This window comes from Clavelina lepadiformis, chromosome 2 (genome assembly GCF_947623445.1).
Source record: "Clavelina lepadiformis chromosome 2, kaClaLepa1.1, whole genome shotgun sequence".
NCBI classification, from domain to species: Eukaryota; Metazoa; Chordata; class Ascidiacea; order Aplousobranchia; family Clavelinidae; genus Clavelina; species Clavelina lepadiformis.
The window spans coordinates 22,971,703-22,989,443 of NC_135241.1; the positions used below are offsets into that span (position 1 = coordinate 22,971,703).

The 17,741-nt window shown below is 39.8% G+C and overlaps 1 protein-coding gene across 4 annotated transcripts in view; it reads left to right on the forward strand.

The window, feature by feature from the left end:
• The window catches only part of LOC143444854 (uncharacterized), a 79,157-nt gene that overhangs the window by 19,573 nt on the left and 41,843 nt on the right, over positions 1 to 17,741 (forward strand). For all 4 annotated transcript variants that reach the window (XM_076943637.1, XM_076943636.1, XM_076943638.1 and 1 more), the window contains exons 36-86: positions 377 to 500; positions 648 to 836; positions 1,098 to 1,220; positions 1,362 to 1,544; positions 1,672 to 1,866; positions 1,969 to 2,077; positions 2,241 to 2,435; positions 2,566 to 2,714; positions 2,898 to 2,975; positions 3,073 to 3,238; positions 3,394 to 3,507; positions 3,786 to 3,980; positions 4,059 to 4,199; positions 4,339 to 4,405; positions 4,649 to 4,781; positions 5,026 to 5,164; positions 5,375 to 5,572; positions 5,739 to 5,882; positions 6,037 to 6,222; positions 6,302 to 6,418; positions 6,642 to 6,791; positions 6,883 to 7,035; positions 7,223 to 7,438; positions 7,831 to 7,950; positions 8,351 to 8,495; positions 8,682 to 8,884; positions 9,345 to 9,560; positions 9,728 to 9,834; positions 9,971 to 10,224; positions 10,409 to 10,569; positions 10,721 to 10,834; positions 11,065 to 11,181; positions 11,322 to 11,442; positions 11,545 to 11,657; positions 11,770 to 11,954; positions 12,105 to 12,171; positions 12,260 to 12,598; positions 12,695 to 12,823; positions 13,030 to 13,175; positions 13,474 to 13,636; positions 13,801 to 13,911; positions 14,035 to 14,222; positions 14,399 to 14,645; positions 14,795 to 14,891; positions 15,238 to 15,392; positions 15,995 to 16,168; positions 16,312 to 16,421; positions 16,569 to 16,731; positions 17,018 to 17,206; positions 17,353 to 17,460; positions 17,558 to 17,719. In XM_076943637.1, the coding sequence (XP_076799752.1) occupies positions 377 to 500; positions 648 to 836; positions 1,098 to 1,220; positions 1,362 to 1,544; positions 1,672 to 1,866; positions 1,969 to 2,077; positions 2,241 to 2,435; positions 2,566 to 2,714; positions 2,898 to 2,975; positions 3,073 to 3,238; positions 3,394 to 3,507; positions 3,786 to 3,980; positions 4,059 to 4,199; positions 4,339 to 4,405; positions 4,649 to 4,781; positions 5,026 to 5,164; positions 5,375 to 5,572; positions 5,739 to 5,882; positions 6,037 to 6,222; positions 6,302 to 6,418; positions 6,642 to 6,791; positions 6,883 to 7,035; positions 7,223 to 7,438; positions 7,831 to 7,950; positions 8,351 to 8,495; positions 8,682 to 8,884; positions 9,345 to 9,560; positions 9,728 to 9,834; positions 9,971 to 10,224; positions 10,409 to 10,569; positions 10,721 to 10,834; positions 11,065 to 11,181; positions 11,322 to 11,442; positions 11,545 to 11,657; positions 11,770 to 11,954; positions 12,105 to 12,171; positions 12,260 to 12,598; positions 12,695 to 12,823; positions 13,030 to 13,175; positions 13,474 to 13,636; positions 13,801 to 13,911; positions 14,035 to 14,222; positions 14,399 to 14,645; positions 14,795 to 14,891; positions 15,238 to 15,392; positions 15,995 to 16,168; positions 16,312 to 16,421; positions 16,569 to 16,731; positions 17,018 to 17,206; positions 17,353 to 17,460; positions 17,558 to 17,719 (7,868 nt within the window). The remainder of the gene's footprint in view (positions 1 to 376; positions 501 to 647; positions 837 to 1,097; positions 1,221 to 1,361; positions 1,545 to 1,671; positions 1,867 to 1,968; positions 2,078 to 2,240; positions 2,436 to 2,565; positions 2,715 to 2,897; positions 2,976 to 3,072; positions 3,239 to 3,393; positions 3,508 to 3,785; positions 3,981 to 4,058; positions 4,200 to 4,338; positions 4,406 to 4,648; positions 4,782 to 5,025; positions 5,165 to 5,374; positions 5,573 to 5,738; positions 5,883 to 6,036; positions 6,223 to 6,301; positions 6,419 to 6,641; positions 6,792 to 6,882; positions 7,036 to 7,222; positions 7,439 to 7,830; positions 7,951 to 8,350; positions 8,496 to 8,681; positions 8,885 to 9,344; positions 9,561 to 9,727; positions 9,835 to 9,970; positions 10,225 to 10,408; positions 10,570 to 10,720; positions 10,835 to 11,064; positions 11,182 to 11,321; positions 11,443 to 11,544; positions 11,658 to 11,769; positions 11,955 to 12,104; positions 12,172 to 12,259; positions 12,599 to 12,694; positions 12,824 to 13,029; positions 13,176 to 13,473; positions 13,637 to 13,800; positions 13,912 to 14,034; positions 14,223 to 14,398; positions 14,646 to 14,794; positions 14,892 to 15,237; positions 15,393 to 15,994; positions 16,169 to 16,311; positions 16,422 to 16,568; positions 16,732 to 17,017; positions 17,207 to 17,352; positions 17,461 to 17,557; positions 17,720 to 17,741) is intronic.

Here is a 17,741-nt window from a genome sequence, read left to right on the forward strand (position 1 = left end):
ACATTTCTATGTCAGCATGATATTTGTTGAACGTTTGACCCGGTTTGAACATGATTATGCTTGTGTTTATAAATTAAATAAGGATAACATCAAGAAGCTTTAAGCTGAGCGGATGTATAAAATATGTCTATTTAGCATGTTTTGTTTTCAAGCTCGTTTGTCCTACTCAGAAACTAATGACGCCATTTAAGGCAAAGTATAATTTCCGTGCTTTCACTCGTCTGACATGTTCAAGGCATTACGCTTATTGCACCGATCGTCAACCCAGCCCACAACAATGAAAATTGTTTTAATGCTGAACTTGGTCTTGTCCGTATTGTTTAATTATGGCCTGTGTTTGTATTGTTTTGTCATAATTATTTTTATAAACCTGCAGCGGGACATTCAATGATGCTTCTGGATCAAAAGCTTCTGATGCTTGTGCCTCATGCGATGCAGGTTACTACTGTCCTGATAACGGCACAATAACACCAGTGCCGTGTGGAAAAGGAATGTATTCTGTGAGTTATTACTTAACTATCAGTTAGTCCACAACTGTAAATGACCAGTGTGCTTTACAAAGTAAATTATTGTAATCATACTTCATCAACCATATTGGCGACATCATACCTGATTTCAGCTATTGTGTTTTGCTGTTGTTTTTAAAGGGATTTGGTTTATCTGAATGCTTAATTTGTCCGGCTGGTTATTACTGTGATGACGACACAACAACGAATGCTGTCCTTCAGAATAAAACTTGTCCGGAAGGCATGCATTGCGACAACGGGACTGTGCAAGCACCAGATCTCTTCGATTTCTCCTGCCCTGCCGGCTTTTATTGTTTAAGAGGCTCAACAGTAATTTCTCTTCAAAATTTGTATTAACTGTCGATCAAATTTTAAATAATTAAATTCGATCTCTTCCGCTTTTAATTTTAAATCGTTTTTTTTTTTCGAAGTTTTTAATGGTGTTTTTTTCAAAATTACAATTAACAATTAAGAACTGCTTTTTAGTCAGTGGCTTTATTGCGCCCTCTACCAGCGTCAATAACTCATTTACTAAAACTTATTTTGATGTACATTTACATTCTTTCATCTAAAATTGATTGTTTTTTGTAGGAACCCTATCCTCAACCGTGCCCTGTTGGAACATATAGTGACAAAACCGGTCTGAAAACGTATGCTGAATGCACGCCATGCACAGAGGGCTTTTACTGCGATGTCACCAATCTCACAGCCCCGGCAAGTGGTCTTTAACTTATCCTTTTAGCTATGTAGATGGGATGTAGGTTAACATCAACTACTGTAAACATTGTTGATAAGTCTTGTAAAATCTATACCCTGTATAAAAGAGAAAATGTAAAAATTTGAAATTCATTTCAGGCTGGTGATTGCCCTCCTGGCTATTACTGCATCACAGGAACTGGAGGCTCGAAGTCACATCCATGCTCACGGGGAACATTTTTAAATGGAAGCTCTGCTATATCATCGGATAGCTGCACGACATGCACTTCGGGGTATTACTGCCCAGATATGGGAACTTCTGAACCAATTCCTTGTCCAAAGGTAACTTTTGAACTAAAAATAAAACCGTTTTAAGGAAAATTCAGACTTCCCAAAAAAATGTTTAACATTAAACTAAGTCCTTGATGTTTTTAAGCTTCTTTTATACACTGCGTTATTTTCACTCAAGGGCCATTACTGTGAACCAGGCCAGTCCAACTCGGCTAATTGTCCTGCGGGCACCTACAGCAATCGTACTCTTGTCAAAAGTGCCCTGGAGTGCACGTCTTGCCCTGGTGGATCGTACTGTGAAGGCGTCGGGAACGAAGTACCGACAGGTTTTTGCAAGGAAGGTTATTACTGCGAATCTGGAGCGTGGGTAGCTGTAAGTAGGAAGTAGTTATGTTAAGTGAAATGGATTTTTGAGGTTATTCTCATTTGTATTTGCTAGGTTATTGTTTTAAGAATTTTGTTGTCCTATTTTCAGACTCCCAATGATGGTGAAACTGGAGATGTTTGTCCGGCCGGTGGTTATTGCCCTCAAGGTTCTCCGTCTCCTCAGACATGTCCGCCGGGAAAATATTCAGTGTTTCAAAGTAAGATTCCAAGTGGGATTTTATAAATCCACCTGGAATAGTGCTATACGTGAAATTTTACAAGTTTATTTTACAAATTTTATTATGATCGCGATTCCTATTTCAAAATCTTCGCCTTATTATCATGAAGTCGTGTGTCATCCAAGTATGAATTATTACACAGTGGCCATTAGCGAAGACAACTGCACAGACTGCCCAGAAGGAAAATTCTGTTCTGGTCTAAGTTCCACCGGTTACACCGGCAACTGCTCTGCCGGATATTACTGCACTGGTGGAGCGAGCACTTCGACACAGAACCATGCTGAACCCGGTTATTATGCTGAAGTAGGCGCGTTTGATCAGACCGAGTGCCCCAAGGGTAGGCTTGAATGACAAAATATCGTTATAGTTTTTTGTGATGTGCTGTTATAAAGAAAGTCGATTTTAAATAATAGTCTGTAATAAAAACAGCAGTATGATGATTGCATGTTCCTTGCAACCATGTGCAGGAACTTACAGCAGCGGCTCTAATTCACCGTCATGTACTGTGTGTGAGGCGGGCCAATACTGCAACGAAACCGCAATGTCTGCCACCCTTCAGTGCCCCAGAGGCTATTATTGTCCACGACAAACCATCTCGCCTAAACCATGCCCCCCTGTAAGTGATGTGCGATTAGTTTTTTTAACATACTTACTTAACTTTTTACTCATACTTTGCTTGACCTATAAAGGAAATAGAATAACCAGTTATTATTGATTAATTTTTAATTTCTTCCCAACCAGCTTTGTCATTGTTATATTAAGGAAAATAGGTCAACATGGGTGTTGTTTTATTCTTCAGGGAAAGTTCAACGATGAGTTAGGGCAGCTGGACGAAAGTGCGTGTAACTTGTGCAATGAAGGATATTTCTGCAGTGAGGTAAGTCAACACATTCATGCAGCTTGTAGCGAACCAAACAAATTATGGCAAATGAAACTTTAAAATCTCAAGTTTTAAACTTCAATTTAAATTCCAGAGTGGTTTGCCGGAAAGTGAGGGACAATGTGCCCCTGGTTTTTGGTGTGGAACCGGGTCCACAACATCGACCCCTGACGGAACACAAACAGAGTTTGAAGGCGGGCCATGCCCTCAGGGTTTCTACTGTGAGAGTGGCACGGCTGACCCAGCCCAGTGCAAGCCAGGTTGTTTCCAAGAAAATTTATTTGTTTTTTGCAGTGGTTATGTTGAGATTTTTGTGACATAAAACTCAGACATTGCAAATAATTACGCATAAGCTATAGTTTCTTTAAAAATACTGTGGTTTCGTTATTAACCACGTTTCCCTTATTCTGTAAAGGGACTTATAATAATGCTACTCACGGCAAAAATGAAAGTTATTGTTTGGAATGTCCGCCTGGAAGAAGCTGCAGTGAATTCAATCTGGCAGAACCTGATGGCTATTGTACAGCAGGTAAATGGTGTTTTGCCTGTGCTGTTATTTAAAAACTCATCTCCTGCGCTTAAAAATAAATTGTATAGCAGTTTGTTAATAAATTAATGCCCGTTGATAAGGATTTTAAATGTTGCCTAATATTTAGCGATTGCTATGTGTTAAGTGAAAGTGTGCTATGACTGCTATGTATAGTATTGTACAACTCCATGGGTTACTAAACGAAAGGCCACCACCAGAAGTGCTCAATAAATGCTAAGTTTTCACACAATTGTTCAGTTTATGCTACTTCTACGTAGGCTACTATTGCAGTGGTGGGGCAGAACAAAGCACCCCACCAGAAGACACAGCCGTCCCATGGGGGGCAGCATGCGAACCTGGTTATTATTGCCCAACTGGCAGCCCGAGTCAAAGACTTTGTGAACCTGGAACATACAACACAGAAGAGAAGGCATCTTCTTGTCATAACTGCCCTGAAGGTTATCAGTGTAGAGGTTCGTCACCATTTCCTTTGGTAAATGATACTGCACAGGTTAAAGTAGTTGTTAAACTTTGTAAATTATTTACAAAAGGTGGGCAAGATCGTATATTGTGCCCAATTGGTTTCTACTGTCCCAATGGAACCGGTCTATTCCCGAGAAGTTGTCCGCCCGGCACGTACCGAGCAAGTGTGGGAGCTGCGACTATTGACGACTGCACACCGTGCGATGCCGGTAATGGTTTAAGCACCGCATCAAACATAGATCGTTTAATGCTTATATTGTATCTCTAAATTTTATCAACGATAGTGGTGCTTAGTTGTAGCTTGTTGTGTGTTAAAATATGTGATGGTCATCAGAGTTTTGTGCGCAGGAAAGTTCTGTGATGAGTTGAACCAGACCAGTTCAACAAAAGACTGTGATCCCGGCTATTTCTGTCGGTAAGTGTTCGTATTTCATTTGTCCCCCATTATCTATGGCATTAACAGCCGTCTACCTGCATCACACTTCAGATGTCAGCAAAAGAAGCACTTCAGATTGTGTTTGAAATTAAAGTTAACTTGAAGCATTTACTACTTTAGTAATTAGTTATTGTTATCAGACCTTATACCACCATATCCATTAATTAGAATTTAATCACTTACTGATGTCAGTCAACAACTTTGATCGTTTTGCTCTCACAGATCAGGGGTGAACGTTAGCAACCCAACAACCACACCCTCTACAGGTGATGGGGGAATATGTCCGCCGGGTTATTACTGTCCAAGGGGAACAGGAGAGCCGGAGGGTTGCGATGTCGGAAAATACTCTGATCAGGTTTATTTGAATGGGATCACTGCCCATGCGTATATTATATATCTATGGTTACTCGGCACGACTTTAATCGATTGAAACCCGAATTTAAATTTTAAACTAATTTCAATGCAACCCTAATTTAAATTAACTCTAATTTAAATTTAACCCTAATTCTAATTCTTAGAAATGTCAGGTTAGAATTGCTGCGGTACCGATATCTATACATGTATGAAACTAGGTGCTGACTTTTTTTATTCTGTTAAAGATGGGATTGCAAGCAGCAGATGAGTGCTTGGACTGTGAAGCTGGGAAGTTTTGCTCCACGACAGGATTAACTGCGCCTGACGGAAACTGCACCGCTGGTTATTTCTGCTCAGGTGGATCTTCCACGTCCACACCCACAGGTTAGACTCGGTCACTGATTTCTTGAGATTTTATTACTTGTTTGCATTGAGAAAATGGATACATTTGATGCTGTTTTACATTTCTAAATTTGGAAGGGCGCCTTCAAACCTTTTTTGAGAAATAGTTGGTCAGACTTTTTAGATCCAGTAGGCATAAATTTTTTGTTATTATTTTAGTTCTAACTTGTATAATGATCTCTTTCTAAACAGGGACTGGCGGAGATCTGTGTAGTTCCGGCTTTTACTGCCCTGAGGGCACGCCAACTGAGCTTCGTTGCCCTGCCGGAGGGTACAGCAATTCCACTGGACTCGCGGAATGCACCCCATGCGAACCCGGGTTTTATTGCCCTGCTGAAACTGTTGATTATACTAAGTACCCATGTGTGCCTGGTTATTATTGCCCAGCAGGTATGGTAGTGACTATCAACGTGCATGGCTTAAAGTTTATGGTGTCACTTGTCAAAATTACGACATTGTTGATCATCTATTTGTTTTTTTTAAAAATAATTTCTACCGTTCATTAAAATTATTAAGTTGAAATCGTTATTACTTCTGGTCTTTATTCTTGTCCCAGGGTCCAGCACTTACGTACCCTGTCCGTCTGGGTCATATGGGACTGCCCCACAGTTATCATCTGCTGAATCATGCTTGCCTTGTGACCCCGGAAAATATTGCCTGGAATCTGGAAATACCACTGTGTCTGGGGACTGTGACCCAGGTACAATGTTGATGTCTACCTGTTGTTTATTCATCAAAAGAAAATAAATTTTTAGCTTAAAAAATTACAGTCATTTTTAAATTAGTCTTTTCTTTCACGTTTTTTGTTCATTCTCGTGTTTAAAAATTCTCAATAAACATGCCTTTAACTTTAGGATTTTACTGTTTAACCAACTCGTCCAGTCCACGTCCAAGTGGCTTCGCCAAATACTCGAACACGACAGAGTCGTGCTTATGCCCGGCTTCAGATGTCGGTGGCGAATGTCCACTCGGTCACTACTGCCCATCTGGCACCGGGCAGCCTCTACCATGCAGTAATGGCTCGTACTGCGCAACCATCGGTGAGCAACAATTATGATCTCTTGAGGAGATAATTTTTTTTGATAAATATTTCAACCCTCAATGCCTTGTGTGTCAAAGGTCTTTCTACTCCTGGTGGACCATGCTCTGCTGGGTATTATTGCAACTCATCGGCGACTCGACCTGACCCTGAAGACGGGGTCACAGGGGGTTTCTGTCCTCGAGGATATTGGTGTGGTAAGTCCCGTACCTCCTGTATGTATTTGTGTATTTGAATTCGGAAATGTTCAGATTTTCATGCAAAATTGTTCTTTATCGAAAGTATAGATGCAGATTATGTATATGTAGCATTATTGAATAGAAACTATTTTCATTGTTTATTTTTCTGTTTATTTTTGCTTATTGATTGAAGAGGTTTTAAGTTTAAGTTTTCGATCAACCTTTCAATAATTTTTTTCAGGAGAGGGCACAGACAACCCAACCCCGTGCCCAGCTGGAACGTTTGGTGCAGGGGAAGGTTTGAAGTCAGAAGCAAATTGTACAAAATGCACGCCCGGCTTTTATTGTGAGGATCCTGCACAGAATGGAGTGACAGCAGAGTGCAATGCTGGTTAGTATCGGTTGTGCAAATATATATAAATTCCGCAAACTCGTTTCAATGCCAAATAAGTCGTTTTATAAACATTGTCTGCGCATCGTAGGATTCTTCTGTCCAGAAGGGTCCAGTGTTGGGAATAATATGCAGTGTGAACCGGGCTACCAATGTCCAGTCGGCTCACCAGATCAAGTGCTATGCGATTCGGGATATTATCAGAACGAAGCGCAGCAGGCAAGCTGCAAAATGTGCCCCGCTGGTGCGTAACACTCGTTTGCTGAAAGAAATACAAATTTTAAATATTTTTAAAATTCAGAAAATGACATGATTTCAGCTTCAACCGAATAATAGTTAAGGTTCCACCAACCAACAAGGTGTTGGTTCAGGTTCAGGTCACATTGTCTTTCTGAAATTTTCTACTTTGTAACCGATTTTTTCGTGGACAGGTTTTTATTGCGACATAAATGATGGCCCCATACAAGACTACACGCTTTATGAATGCCCCCTAGGAAGCTACTGCATTAATGGAACAAAGTATTCCACCGAATATTTGTGCCCAGTGGGTACTTATGGTTCAGCAACCCAGCGGGAAAGTGCTGACGATTGTGCACCTTGTGAAGTTGGAAAATATTGTCCCAAAGAAGGATTAACACCAGGGAATCGTAAGTATCCAGATTTGTATTGTTTTGATTATTATAAGTGTAGCTTTTATTATTGCTTTAAAGTTGGAAGATAGCTTCCTAAAACTTACTTTTTTAGACAACTTAACCAACTGAAGATAACTTTTTTAAATTGTTTTCTGAAAATTGTAGAAAACCGCATACTGAAATTAAATTGCACAAATACTGTTCACCATTTTTGAGTCCTTTGTTCACAGTGGTTATTTCTTGTATAGAAAATATGTGATTGCTTTAACTTGTATGCTTTGAATGCATTTGTAAAATACATCTTGATAGTGTAATATTCCAGCTTAAGCTTTCTGCATGGTCAGTTTTTTATCAAATTCAATTACAAGTGTTGGCTATGATGACGTTTGATAATAAATGCTATTTAGTGAGTGACAGCTCGTATGATTGTGCCGCTGGTTACTTTTGTATTTCTGGAGCAATTATATCGACACCTGAAGATGGAATAACTGGCAGACCTTGTTCTAAAGGACATTATTGTCCTGCTGGTGGGTGGTGCTTAATGTATTTAATATACTACTATGCATAAATTGCTCACTTGGTACATTCACTTCTCGTTTTCTCGTAAACTTAAGTTGTGAGTTAATGCAAGTTAAATATAAAGCTAAACAAAATATAAAATGTTTTATATGTCTGTTGTAGTCTATTTTAATAACTATCTAATAACGTTATTTGATGCTTATGTGCCATCGATGTCTATATTAGGAGTGCCATTCTGACTTTTGGAATCTAGTCTTAAATCATTGTTGTGGTTTTGTGCACACATTTCGGTTTCAATTAGGCTCATCGCTTTGAAATATATTCTTCTGTGAATTAGTTTAATTAGAAAATATTGCTGTTTTATTCAAATGTTTTCTTTTGATTTTCTGAACTCATTTGTATTCGTAGGAACCACTGATGAAAAAAATTGCAAGTCTGGCACCTTTAACAATCAGACCGGCCAAGGCTTCTCAGCTGCATGTGTTGACTGCACACCTGGTTACTATTGTGATGCACCAGCACTTGAAGAGCCTGCTGGGCCTTGTCTTGCTGGGTATATAACACTGTATAAACTATCTACCACCAGATACACACTTAATGGTGCAGCTAAATATGTAATCCAGATTCGGAATTTTGTGCCCCGTTGGTTTTTCAAAAGTTAACTGAGTTGTGCTTTTCACTGACGCATGAAAGTAGTTTTGTTATGTCAATATATACATCAATCAACTTGTTGCTTTAGATATTACTGCCCTGGTGGGGACACATCAGCAACCCCCGTAGATCAGAATTGCACTGTCGGCCATTTTTGTCCCCAGCGAACTGCAAACCCGTTCCCTTGCTACGATGGCACCTACAATCTGGATAGAATGGCAACTGAGTGTTTAGACTGCACAGCTGGTAGATATTGTGTAGATGGTGAAACTCAAGTTGAATGTCCGCAAGGTAAGGTTTATTCATAAATCCCTTTTTGAAGCTGAGTACATTTTAATCATTACACTGCCCCAGCGTTTCTCAACTGGTGGACCGCGGCCCATTTATTAACCGCGAAGCTAGTCCAGGTGGGCTTCGAAGCATGCCAACATGTTACAATAGAAATACAACAAATTGGAGTCATTGTAAATCTAGCGGCTATTGGAAATATCTTTTTTGAAAAAAATTGTTTTCCATTCATTTGTTTGTATTTCAGGACTAAAGAACATTGTCAGCAAAATTAAAAATCTGAATTAGTGGAAATAGTCAAAAAAAATTTTTTTAGCAAAAGTGAGCCACAAGTTGAAAAAAGTTGGCAAGCACTGCGCTACTCCTACATGCTGTCACATATTGTCTATAATTGGCTTTGTCTTTTTGTAAATATCAATCAGTGCAGTCTGTTTATTTTGGATATATCACAATCCCTTCTCAGGATTTTATTGTCCTTCTGGCACCGGATATAACTGGATGTCCTGTCCGACCGGAAGGTATGGACAGGCAGGAGGCCTAGAAAGTGCGGACGACTGTCGTTTATGCGATCCTGGGAAATACTGCGAAGAACTCAATGCAACGACATTCACAGGAAATTGTGATGAAAGATTTTTCTGCAGGAATGGAAGCTCGTCACCAAACCCAGATGGCTCTGATGGTAACATTGCTAAGCCGAGTGCAAAAATAATGAGTTATAGAATTATATAGTGTTCACTGAATTATGCATATTTTGTGTATTTTGTAATCAAACTTTTCTATAGTTTACTTGTAATAAAACCCACAAAAAGCACAATTGTTTTGACATATTTTCTTGTATTCTGTTAGGAGTGAATGGCCCCTGTTCCCCTGGTCACTACTGTCCACGTGGCACACCTCTTGAAATCAACTGTCCAGCGGGAACTTTCTCAGATAAATACAGCCTTGCTTATGAGGTAAGTCGGTAATAGAGCATTGATTGTTTAATGCGGCCACGCATAACGGTATAACAGATAAGCATGTGGAATAAATCAAATTGATCGATTTGAGTCTTTTTATCTCAGTGTAAGCACTGTTTTATTTTCTCATCAGAATGAGTGCACCCCTTGCCCACCAGGGCAGTATTGTGAAGGTGGGGGTCTAAGCGCACCAAGTGGTAACTGTTCAGCGGGGTATGTGTGCAAGGGGAACGCAACCAACGCAATGAACCCAGTCACGGACGACACTGGAGGACCATGTCCTACTGGGTTCTGGTGCCCAGAGGGTACCGCCAACCCCAGAGCTTGTCCTGCCGGTACCTATAACAATCTAGATGGCCAGGCAGAATGCTTCACCTGCCCCGCAGGGTGAGTGATTTATTGAATGGGTTAAATTCGGTAAAAATTTCGGTGTTGGTTGCTGCATGCTCTCCCTTTGTCTTGTCTCAATTCTGTTCCGCCTGCTGCAACTTCTTGTAAAACCACTTGTAAAAGTTTTGAAATTTATTTATATTTTTTCAGTGTTTAGTCATGTTTTTGCAAATTTTTTTAGGTTTTATTGCCCAGAAAACTCAACCGATTATTCAAGCTTCATTTGCCCAAGAGGAAGCTACTGTCCAAATGGCACAGGAAATGCCTTGTCATGCCCGGCTGGTACTTTTAACAATGCCACACAACAAGAGGATCTGAGAGGTTGTCAGCCATGCACCCCAGGTATCACATAGCAAATTGTTATAAAAATATATTTTCGAAATTATTTTAGTACGTTAAGCACTTATTTTGAGCCTAGTCATGTTTTTGTAGGTTAAAAGAATAGTTTGTGATGCACTATTGGTTGAAATTTTGTAACAAAATTTTCTTAAAGGCTACTTCTGTGAGTCATCTGGTTTGTTTGAACCAACCAACAAATGTGCAGCTGGCTGGTATTGCTCTCTGTGCTCGCTTTCAGCAAAACCCGGTGATCCATATAATGGCACTGGTATGTGTACACGAATTTAATAAAAATCTGTTGTAAATTTTTGTAAATTTTAGTAAAAATTCACTATAATAGGCCTTTAATTTTATTTATTTTTGTATTTATTTTTTGATTTAATTATTGGAACAATTTTTGTAGTCAAGGTTTGCGATCCTCAATATACTGTACTTGACACATTGTAAACAGGTCCATTTTTTGTAAGTGAAATTTTAACATGGTCATACATATCACAGTTGTGGACACCACATGCCTATGTCCAGTCCAGTCTGACGTCAACTCTACCGGCGGACAATGCCAACCCGGTTCGTTCTGTCCAGAGGGCTCAAATGAAGCCATACCTTGTACCGCAGGTTGGTATCGTGCTGGTCCAACTCAATATTAGATCATCAGCACGAAATTTTTACTGGTCCTCTGGTTATTATTGCAAAAGTATCGTCTCATAAGCGAAGTTTGATTTATAACTTACGAAATTATTCTTCACCTCATCAAGGTTACTCCTGTGAGACAAGTGGTTTGTCCAGTGAGACCGGTGTCTGTGATGCCGGCTTTTATTGCCTGGGCGGTGCATCAACAAGGACACCAACAGATGGTACAACTGGAGATGAATGCCCGTGAGTTGGAACATGCACTTTGTTTTGGACATTAGTTTTTGCTTCATGCGTGTGTGGTGTGGTCAGTACCAGTTTGAACCGGTTTAATCTTGTCATACACAGCATGGGACATTACTGTGAAGCTGGAAGTCCCGACAAAACACCTTGCTCACCTGGAACATTTACAAATCTCACTAGACGTCAGAGTCAGGACGAATGTTCCATATGCACAGCAGGTTTGAAGCAGACTCAATACAAGGACAATTTTAATTTATTTCTGTTTTCGAGAAGTTTTAAAACGTTACGTAACATCATCATCACATCATAACGACTTTATAAATTTTCCAGGATATTATTGTAGTGGTGGGGAATCTGCAGAAAGTGGGTTATGTGAAGCTGGTTATTATTGCCCTGCTGGTCAAAATATTAGTAGACCGACAGGATTTGAATGTCCAACTGGTAACAAGTGTCCGACAGGTGTGGGAGAACCAGAACCATGTGAAAGTGGAACTTACCAGAGTGAAGTTGGAAAAGTAAGCCATCTTGTTTCCATACCTGTGACACAACGAATTGTGAATTCAGAGTTTCAATGATAGGCAGGCAGTTTTTGTTTTCGAAAGTTAATGTTGTGTTTTTCTTTCACTCCACTGACAGCATACAACTTATGCTTATATGTGATTTAGGCGTTTTGTGATGACTGTCCTGCCGGTTATTACTGTGAAGCAATAAATACTACAGGCACTGTAATAGGTCAGTTTTGTTTGTGTACAACAAAGGTTATGTTCAAAGTCGTAGATTAATCTTTCCTAATTAACTTAAGTGAATTTTACTTTAAAAGGAGTAACCACCCCGTCATCTTGCCTACGTGGCTACTTCTGCCCAAATGGTACCAAGACCAGCACCCAGTATGGATGTCCCCTGGGCACATATGGAGATCGGGGCTCTCTGACTGACCGCAGTTTATGCAAGGACTGCGATGGGGGAAGTTACTGTGACACAACTGGGGCAAGTGAACCTACTGGTTCCTGCCTTGCTGGCTTCTTTTGTACCCTCGGAGCATCCTTCAACGCACCCACAGATAATATCACTGGTGGAATATGCCCAGTAGGTAAATTTTGCCCCAACAACACGCAAGTTCCAGAACCCTGCCCCGCCGGTACTTTTGGCCCCACTGAAGGTAACCAAACTTTCTATGTTGACAGAGTCTTACAGGTTGAGTCTTGTTGTGCTATTGTTTACAATCTCATAAATTTGTTTCTTGAATTAAATGAAGGACTCCAATCATCTGACAACTGCACACAATGTACCGGTGGAATGTATTGCGAATTCCAAGGCCAGTCAGAACCAACAGCAAACTGCTCCGGTGGTTACTATTGTCCGACCGGATCTCAGACAGCAACAGGTGAAGTCAAATAGTTTTACAATCTCGATGCAATTATTATACTGGACAGCTGTTTTTCTAATACGTTGGTGAGTTGTAAAAAATAGGATAATTAAAATAACTCTTTCTCCATTGCAAACGGCATATATTCAAGTGTCTATCAAACAACTTTTGTATTGACTTGATTAATTGTTTTCATGTATCACTAATCGCATTCATACTCGTAGAGGAAGAATGCCCTGTTGGTTACCATTGTCCAGTTGGAAGTCCAAACCCTGTGCCATGTCCAGTTGGATCTTACACAAATGCAAAACAACAGGCAACTTGTCAGCTTTGTGAGCAAGGAAGTTTTTGCAATGGAACTGAAATTATGGTAACTAGATTTTTAGCAGCAAAATTATGAATTGATGAAAGCAATGTTTTGAGCATGTGCTTGCTCGTTCGGTATTATATCTATATGAGTATTTCATTGTTGTTGTGCAATGTGGTTCCATTGGGTTTTATTTTTAAGATTACTATTTTAACATTCTAGGTATATTATGCCTACAAGAATGTTTGCAACTGTTTGTAATTTACTTACCAATGTTCTAATTATCATATTTAGCCCTTATAACATAACCTTTGCCCTGTTTATCATCTGTCGTTTGCGGTGTTTACTTTCCGCAATGCAGGATTGCCCACAAGGTTATTACTGTCCAAACGGCACCGGGATAGACATACAGCCATGTCCACGAGGTACTTACGGCGATACAACCAATCTACAAAGCCAAGACCAATGCCAACAATGTGACGCCGGGTACTACTGCCCCGATCTTCATGCTTCGTCTTACGCTGGTAATGACTAGTTATAAGGCAGTAGAAATCTTATAAAACACAGTATATTTCTCTTTGAAAATTTTCTACGGAGTGTAAGTTTTCTCACCGAATAATGCATCACAAAAGAGAATCTTGTACATTTCGAAACCATTGCATTTGTTACCTGAAAATTTTGTATCCAGGGCAATGTTCTGCTGGGTATTTTTGTCGAAGCGGATCCGATTCTCAAAAACCCACCGGGAACAACACTGGTGATGCAGGCGTGTGCCTCATGGGGTATTACTGCCCAGAAGGTCAGAATATTACTTAGCACTTTTAACACACGACAAGGCTGTTGCATTAAATGGCGGAAAGAAACCGTAATCAGTGTCTGTGGTTTAATATTTTAGACTTACTTGTGCTTTTTCGGTTCTCAGGCACTGGAGAGCCAAAGGGTTGCTTAGCTGGGACTTTCAACGACGAGCTGCAAGCAACAGGCCCGGAATTCTGCACCAACTGCACTTCCGCCCATTATTGCAACACCAGTGGACTTGCGGAACCGACTGGGCTATGCTTTGAAGGATATTACTGTACTGGTGGGGCTTCTAGCCCAGCACCATCTGTGGTAGGTTAACTTTTATTAATTAAAATTAGTAATGGAAATTGTTGGTTTCTTGTTGAAGTAGGTTTTATAATTTGGTTTTGAAACAAAATGCTGGTCAACGATAAACTAAAAACTAAATTAAAACTTTACAAGTTTCGCATATGAGTGTATCACTGTTGTTGGGTGTTCATTGTTAGGTCACAGACACAGGGGGTCCATGCCCAACAGGCTCTTTCTGTGAGTTGGGGAGCAGTGCACCCAGACTTTGCCTCGGAGGATCATATGCCCCGGATTTTGCCATGTCGGCATGTCTAATCTGTCCAGCCGGACAGTATTGCCCTGTTGGTGCTAACAGCATGACCACTTGTCCAGTTGGTCACTACTGTGTTGAAAACTCCACCATGGCAACAGCATGCAATAACGGAACTTACAACAACGAGACTGGTATCCAATTGCTGCATTTCGTATTTGCAGAATAATTGTTATGTACATATTTAACCCTGTTTATGTAGGAACTGGGCTTAATAAGAGAATTGCTGTCTTTTGAAGAAGTGTTAAGTCAGTTACTGATTTACTTAATTTTTATGTCACAGGGGCACCAAGCAAGGATTCTTGTCAGTTTTGTCCAGGTGGTTATTTCTGTCCTGACCGAGGAATGGAAAATCCAAAAGGAAAATGTGCACCTGGATGGTGAGGCATAGACATCAAATTTATTTACAACTGTACTCATAAATTGCCTATATAATGTTTTTAATGAAAATATTTTGGATTAATCATTAATTAATAATTATTTGCAAGAGAAATCTATTTCACTTATACCATATACCACTATCTTCAGTTTGTTTAGTAGTTGAGTCATTCCTAATAAGCTAAACCGAATCACCAACGCTATTATATTTCCTTCTACGAAATTAGCCATAGATCCAATGGTTGATTTTATTGTAACTTAAGTGGTGTTCAAAATATTTCCTAGACTTAATTTGTTTCTTTCATTGATAAATTTGTCTGTGATCATCGCCCTTTGTTCTCATAAAAGGTATTGTGTGCTCGGTTCTTGGATGGAGAGACCAAATGTTATCGGGAATTACTCAGATGACTGTGCGTGTCCAGCAGATGGCGGTATCGGTGGCCAGTGCCAGCCCGGTCACTACTGCCCTGAAGGATCCACTCTGCCTACACCGTGCGATGGAGGTGATAAAAATTGATCGATTTACTGCACATTCAAATATCGTATTTTGTAAAAGTTACATAAGTATTAAGGTGAAAAATATTGGCAACTTGCATCAATAGGGCTTGAACGCTAAATGATGGAAAGACGATGGAAATGTTATTATGAAATATAAATGAAAATATGTAGTATATAAAAATAAATAAATATTATGGTTGCGATCTTAGTGGGTGCTGGGTACCCACACCCTGCATGAAAATATCAAAACGCCACAACAATTTTTGTTATTATTGTGCTGTGCGTTTTTTATTGACAACTGCAACTTGATGTGATGTGACTGCAAGGTCACTAAATAACCACAATGTTTTGCCAACTATTCTGAGTTTGACATTTTTGAGGGAATTATATAGTAGTTCCTGGCAAGTGCACTTATTAGCTGATAAAGTAGTTACAGCCAGTTATTGCAACTAGTTTATTAAATTTCTAATGTAAACAACTAACAGAGCTTCATAGTAAATAAAAATAAAAGTTTACCCTTGATTGCTATCAAATAATTTGCTCTTCTGATTCATTATGAAAATTTTTATCAGATTTTTTCATCTATTAACAAATCACGTAATCACAGGTTACTATTGTGATGCTCCTGGCCTCTCGGATGTCACTGGTCCATGCCAAGCTGGATTCTATTGCTCCGGAAGCAGTTTAGAAGAAGAGCCGGTGGGAAAAAGTTATGGAAATGTTTGCCAGCCTGGTTTTTACTGTCCAGTAAACAGCTCAAGCGAAACACCTTGTCCTATTGGTAAATGTTTGCTTGCTGCTTAGCTTTCGTCTCCACTCTGTTCTTCCCTGATGAAATATTTAGATATTTTTCCCTGAAGTTCCATTTATAGGATTTGATAATAACCATCATTTTCGTTTGGTAATTTTGTTTCTTGTTTGCAGGATATTTTGCGAACAGAACACGAAGCACTTCACTTGCAGATTGTGAAGAGTGCACAGGTGGTTGGTATTGTCCAACAGCCGGGCTGCCCACACCGCAAGGAACCTGTGAGGTGATTATTTGGATAAATTAACTTGTTACAAGTTTCACCAGAATGTGACCGATATGGCTTGATACATATTTAAGGAACCTTCTCAGTTTTAGATTTTGCGATATGTTTTTTGAATATTTAACCGATGAAATATACGCTGTTTTACAGACCGGCTACTTCTGTCCACCTCGCTCGACGGAAAAATCACCATCATCAAACAGATGTCCTGTTGGCACTGAATGTCCATCTGGAAGTAGCTCATTCACACCATGTTATTCAGGAACGTACCAACCTGACACTGGGAAAGGAAGCTGCCTTATCTGTCCTGAAGGTTAGTTCATAAAACACATGGATTTTATTTGTTACATGTTTGCATTACTATGATATCCATATGGGATTTCTATACTGTCATAATATCGTATGAAATAATATTCTTGTTTAGATTGATTTTAGTAGCTGCTTTAATGCATGATCAATTAATTCAATATGATATTATTTAACTGAATTGCATTAATCAATTTATTTTCTCTAAAGTAGACCCGTTGTTCATTTATGTTTTTTTTCTGAATAGTACATGTTAACTCCTCACCTTATATTCTTGCTCTTCCTGCATCCAGGATATTACTGTGACTACTCTGAGGCAGTAGCCGCAGGCTTGGATGGTGTCGTCACACAACAGATTTGCCCACAAGGATTCTACTGTCCCCTGGGCACCAACTTCTCGACAGAGTACCCTTGTCCTATCGGAAGATATGGCGATTCCCCCAATCTCGGCAAGGAGATAGACTGCAAACCTTGCGACGCAGGTAACAATGTGTTTCTGGTGAAAGCCAACATGCTGTGACATCACCATTCACCAGTCAATCTGATGAATAATTTTCTGTTAAGTTATTTGCGTGAAAATGTCTATTTCAATAGTTGTCAGTTGCGCCAATGATATGTCCATGTTTAGGTTTCTTTTGCGATCAAACAAATCAAACGTCACCAACAGCTGAATGTTTTCCGGGCTATTATTGCTCTCCTGGTTCTAGCAGTCCCACTAACCAAGAGTGCCTGCTAGGTACGCGACTATCAGCTCATATTTCATCAATTTTGTGGCAGTTTCAGCTTTTATGATCACGACTCAAAGTTAACTAACAAACACTTTCATATTTCAGGTTCATATTGCCCCTCTGGGTCCCCTAGCCCCACTGACTGTCCATCAGGGACGTACGGCGATGGTCCAATGTTGAGCAGTCGATCTCAGTGCTCACCATGCGATCCAGGCTACTATTGTGACGTTGGTGGGTTGGCCAGCCCTAAGGGAGGTTGCCTTGAAGGTGGGTTGGTAAATCGATTCCT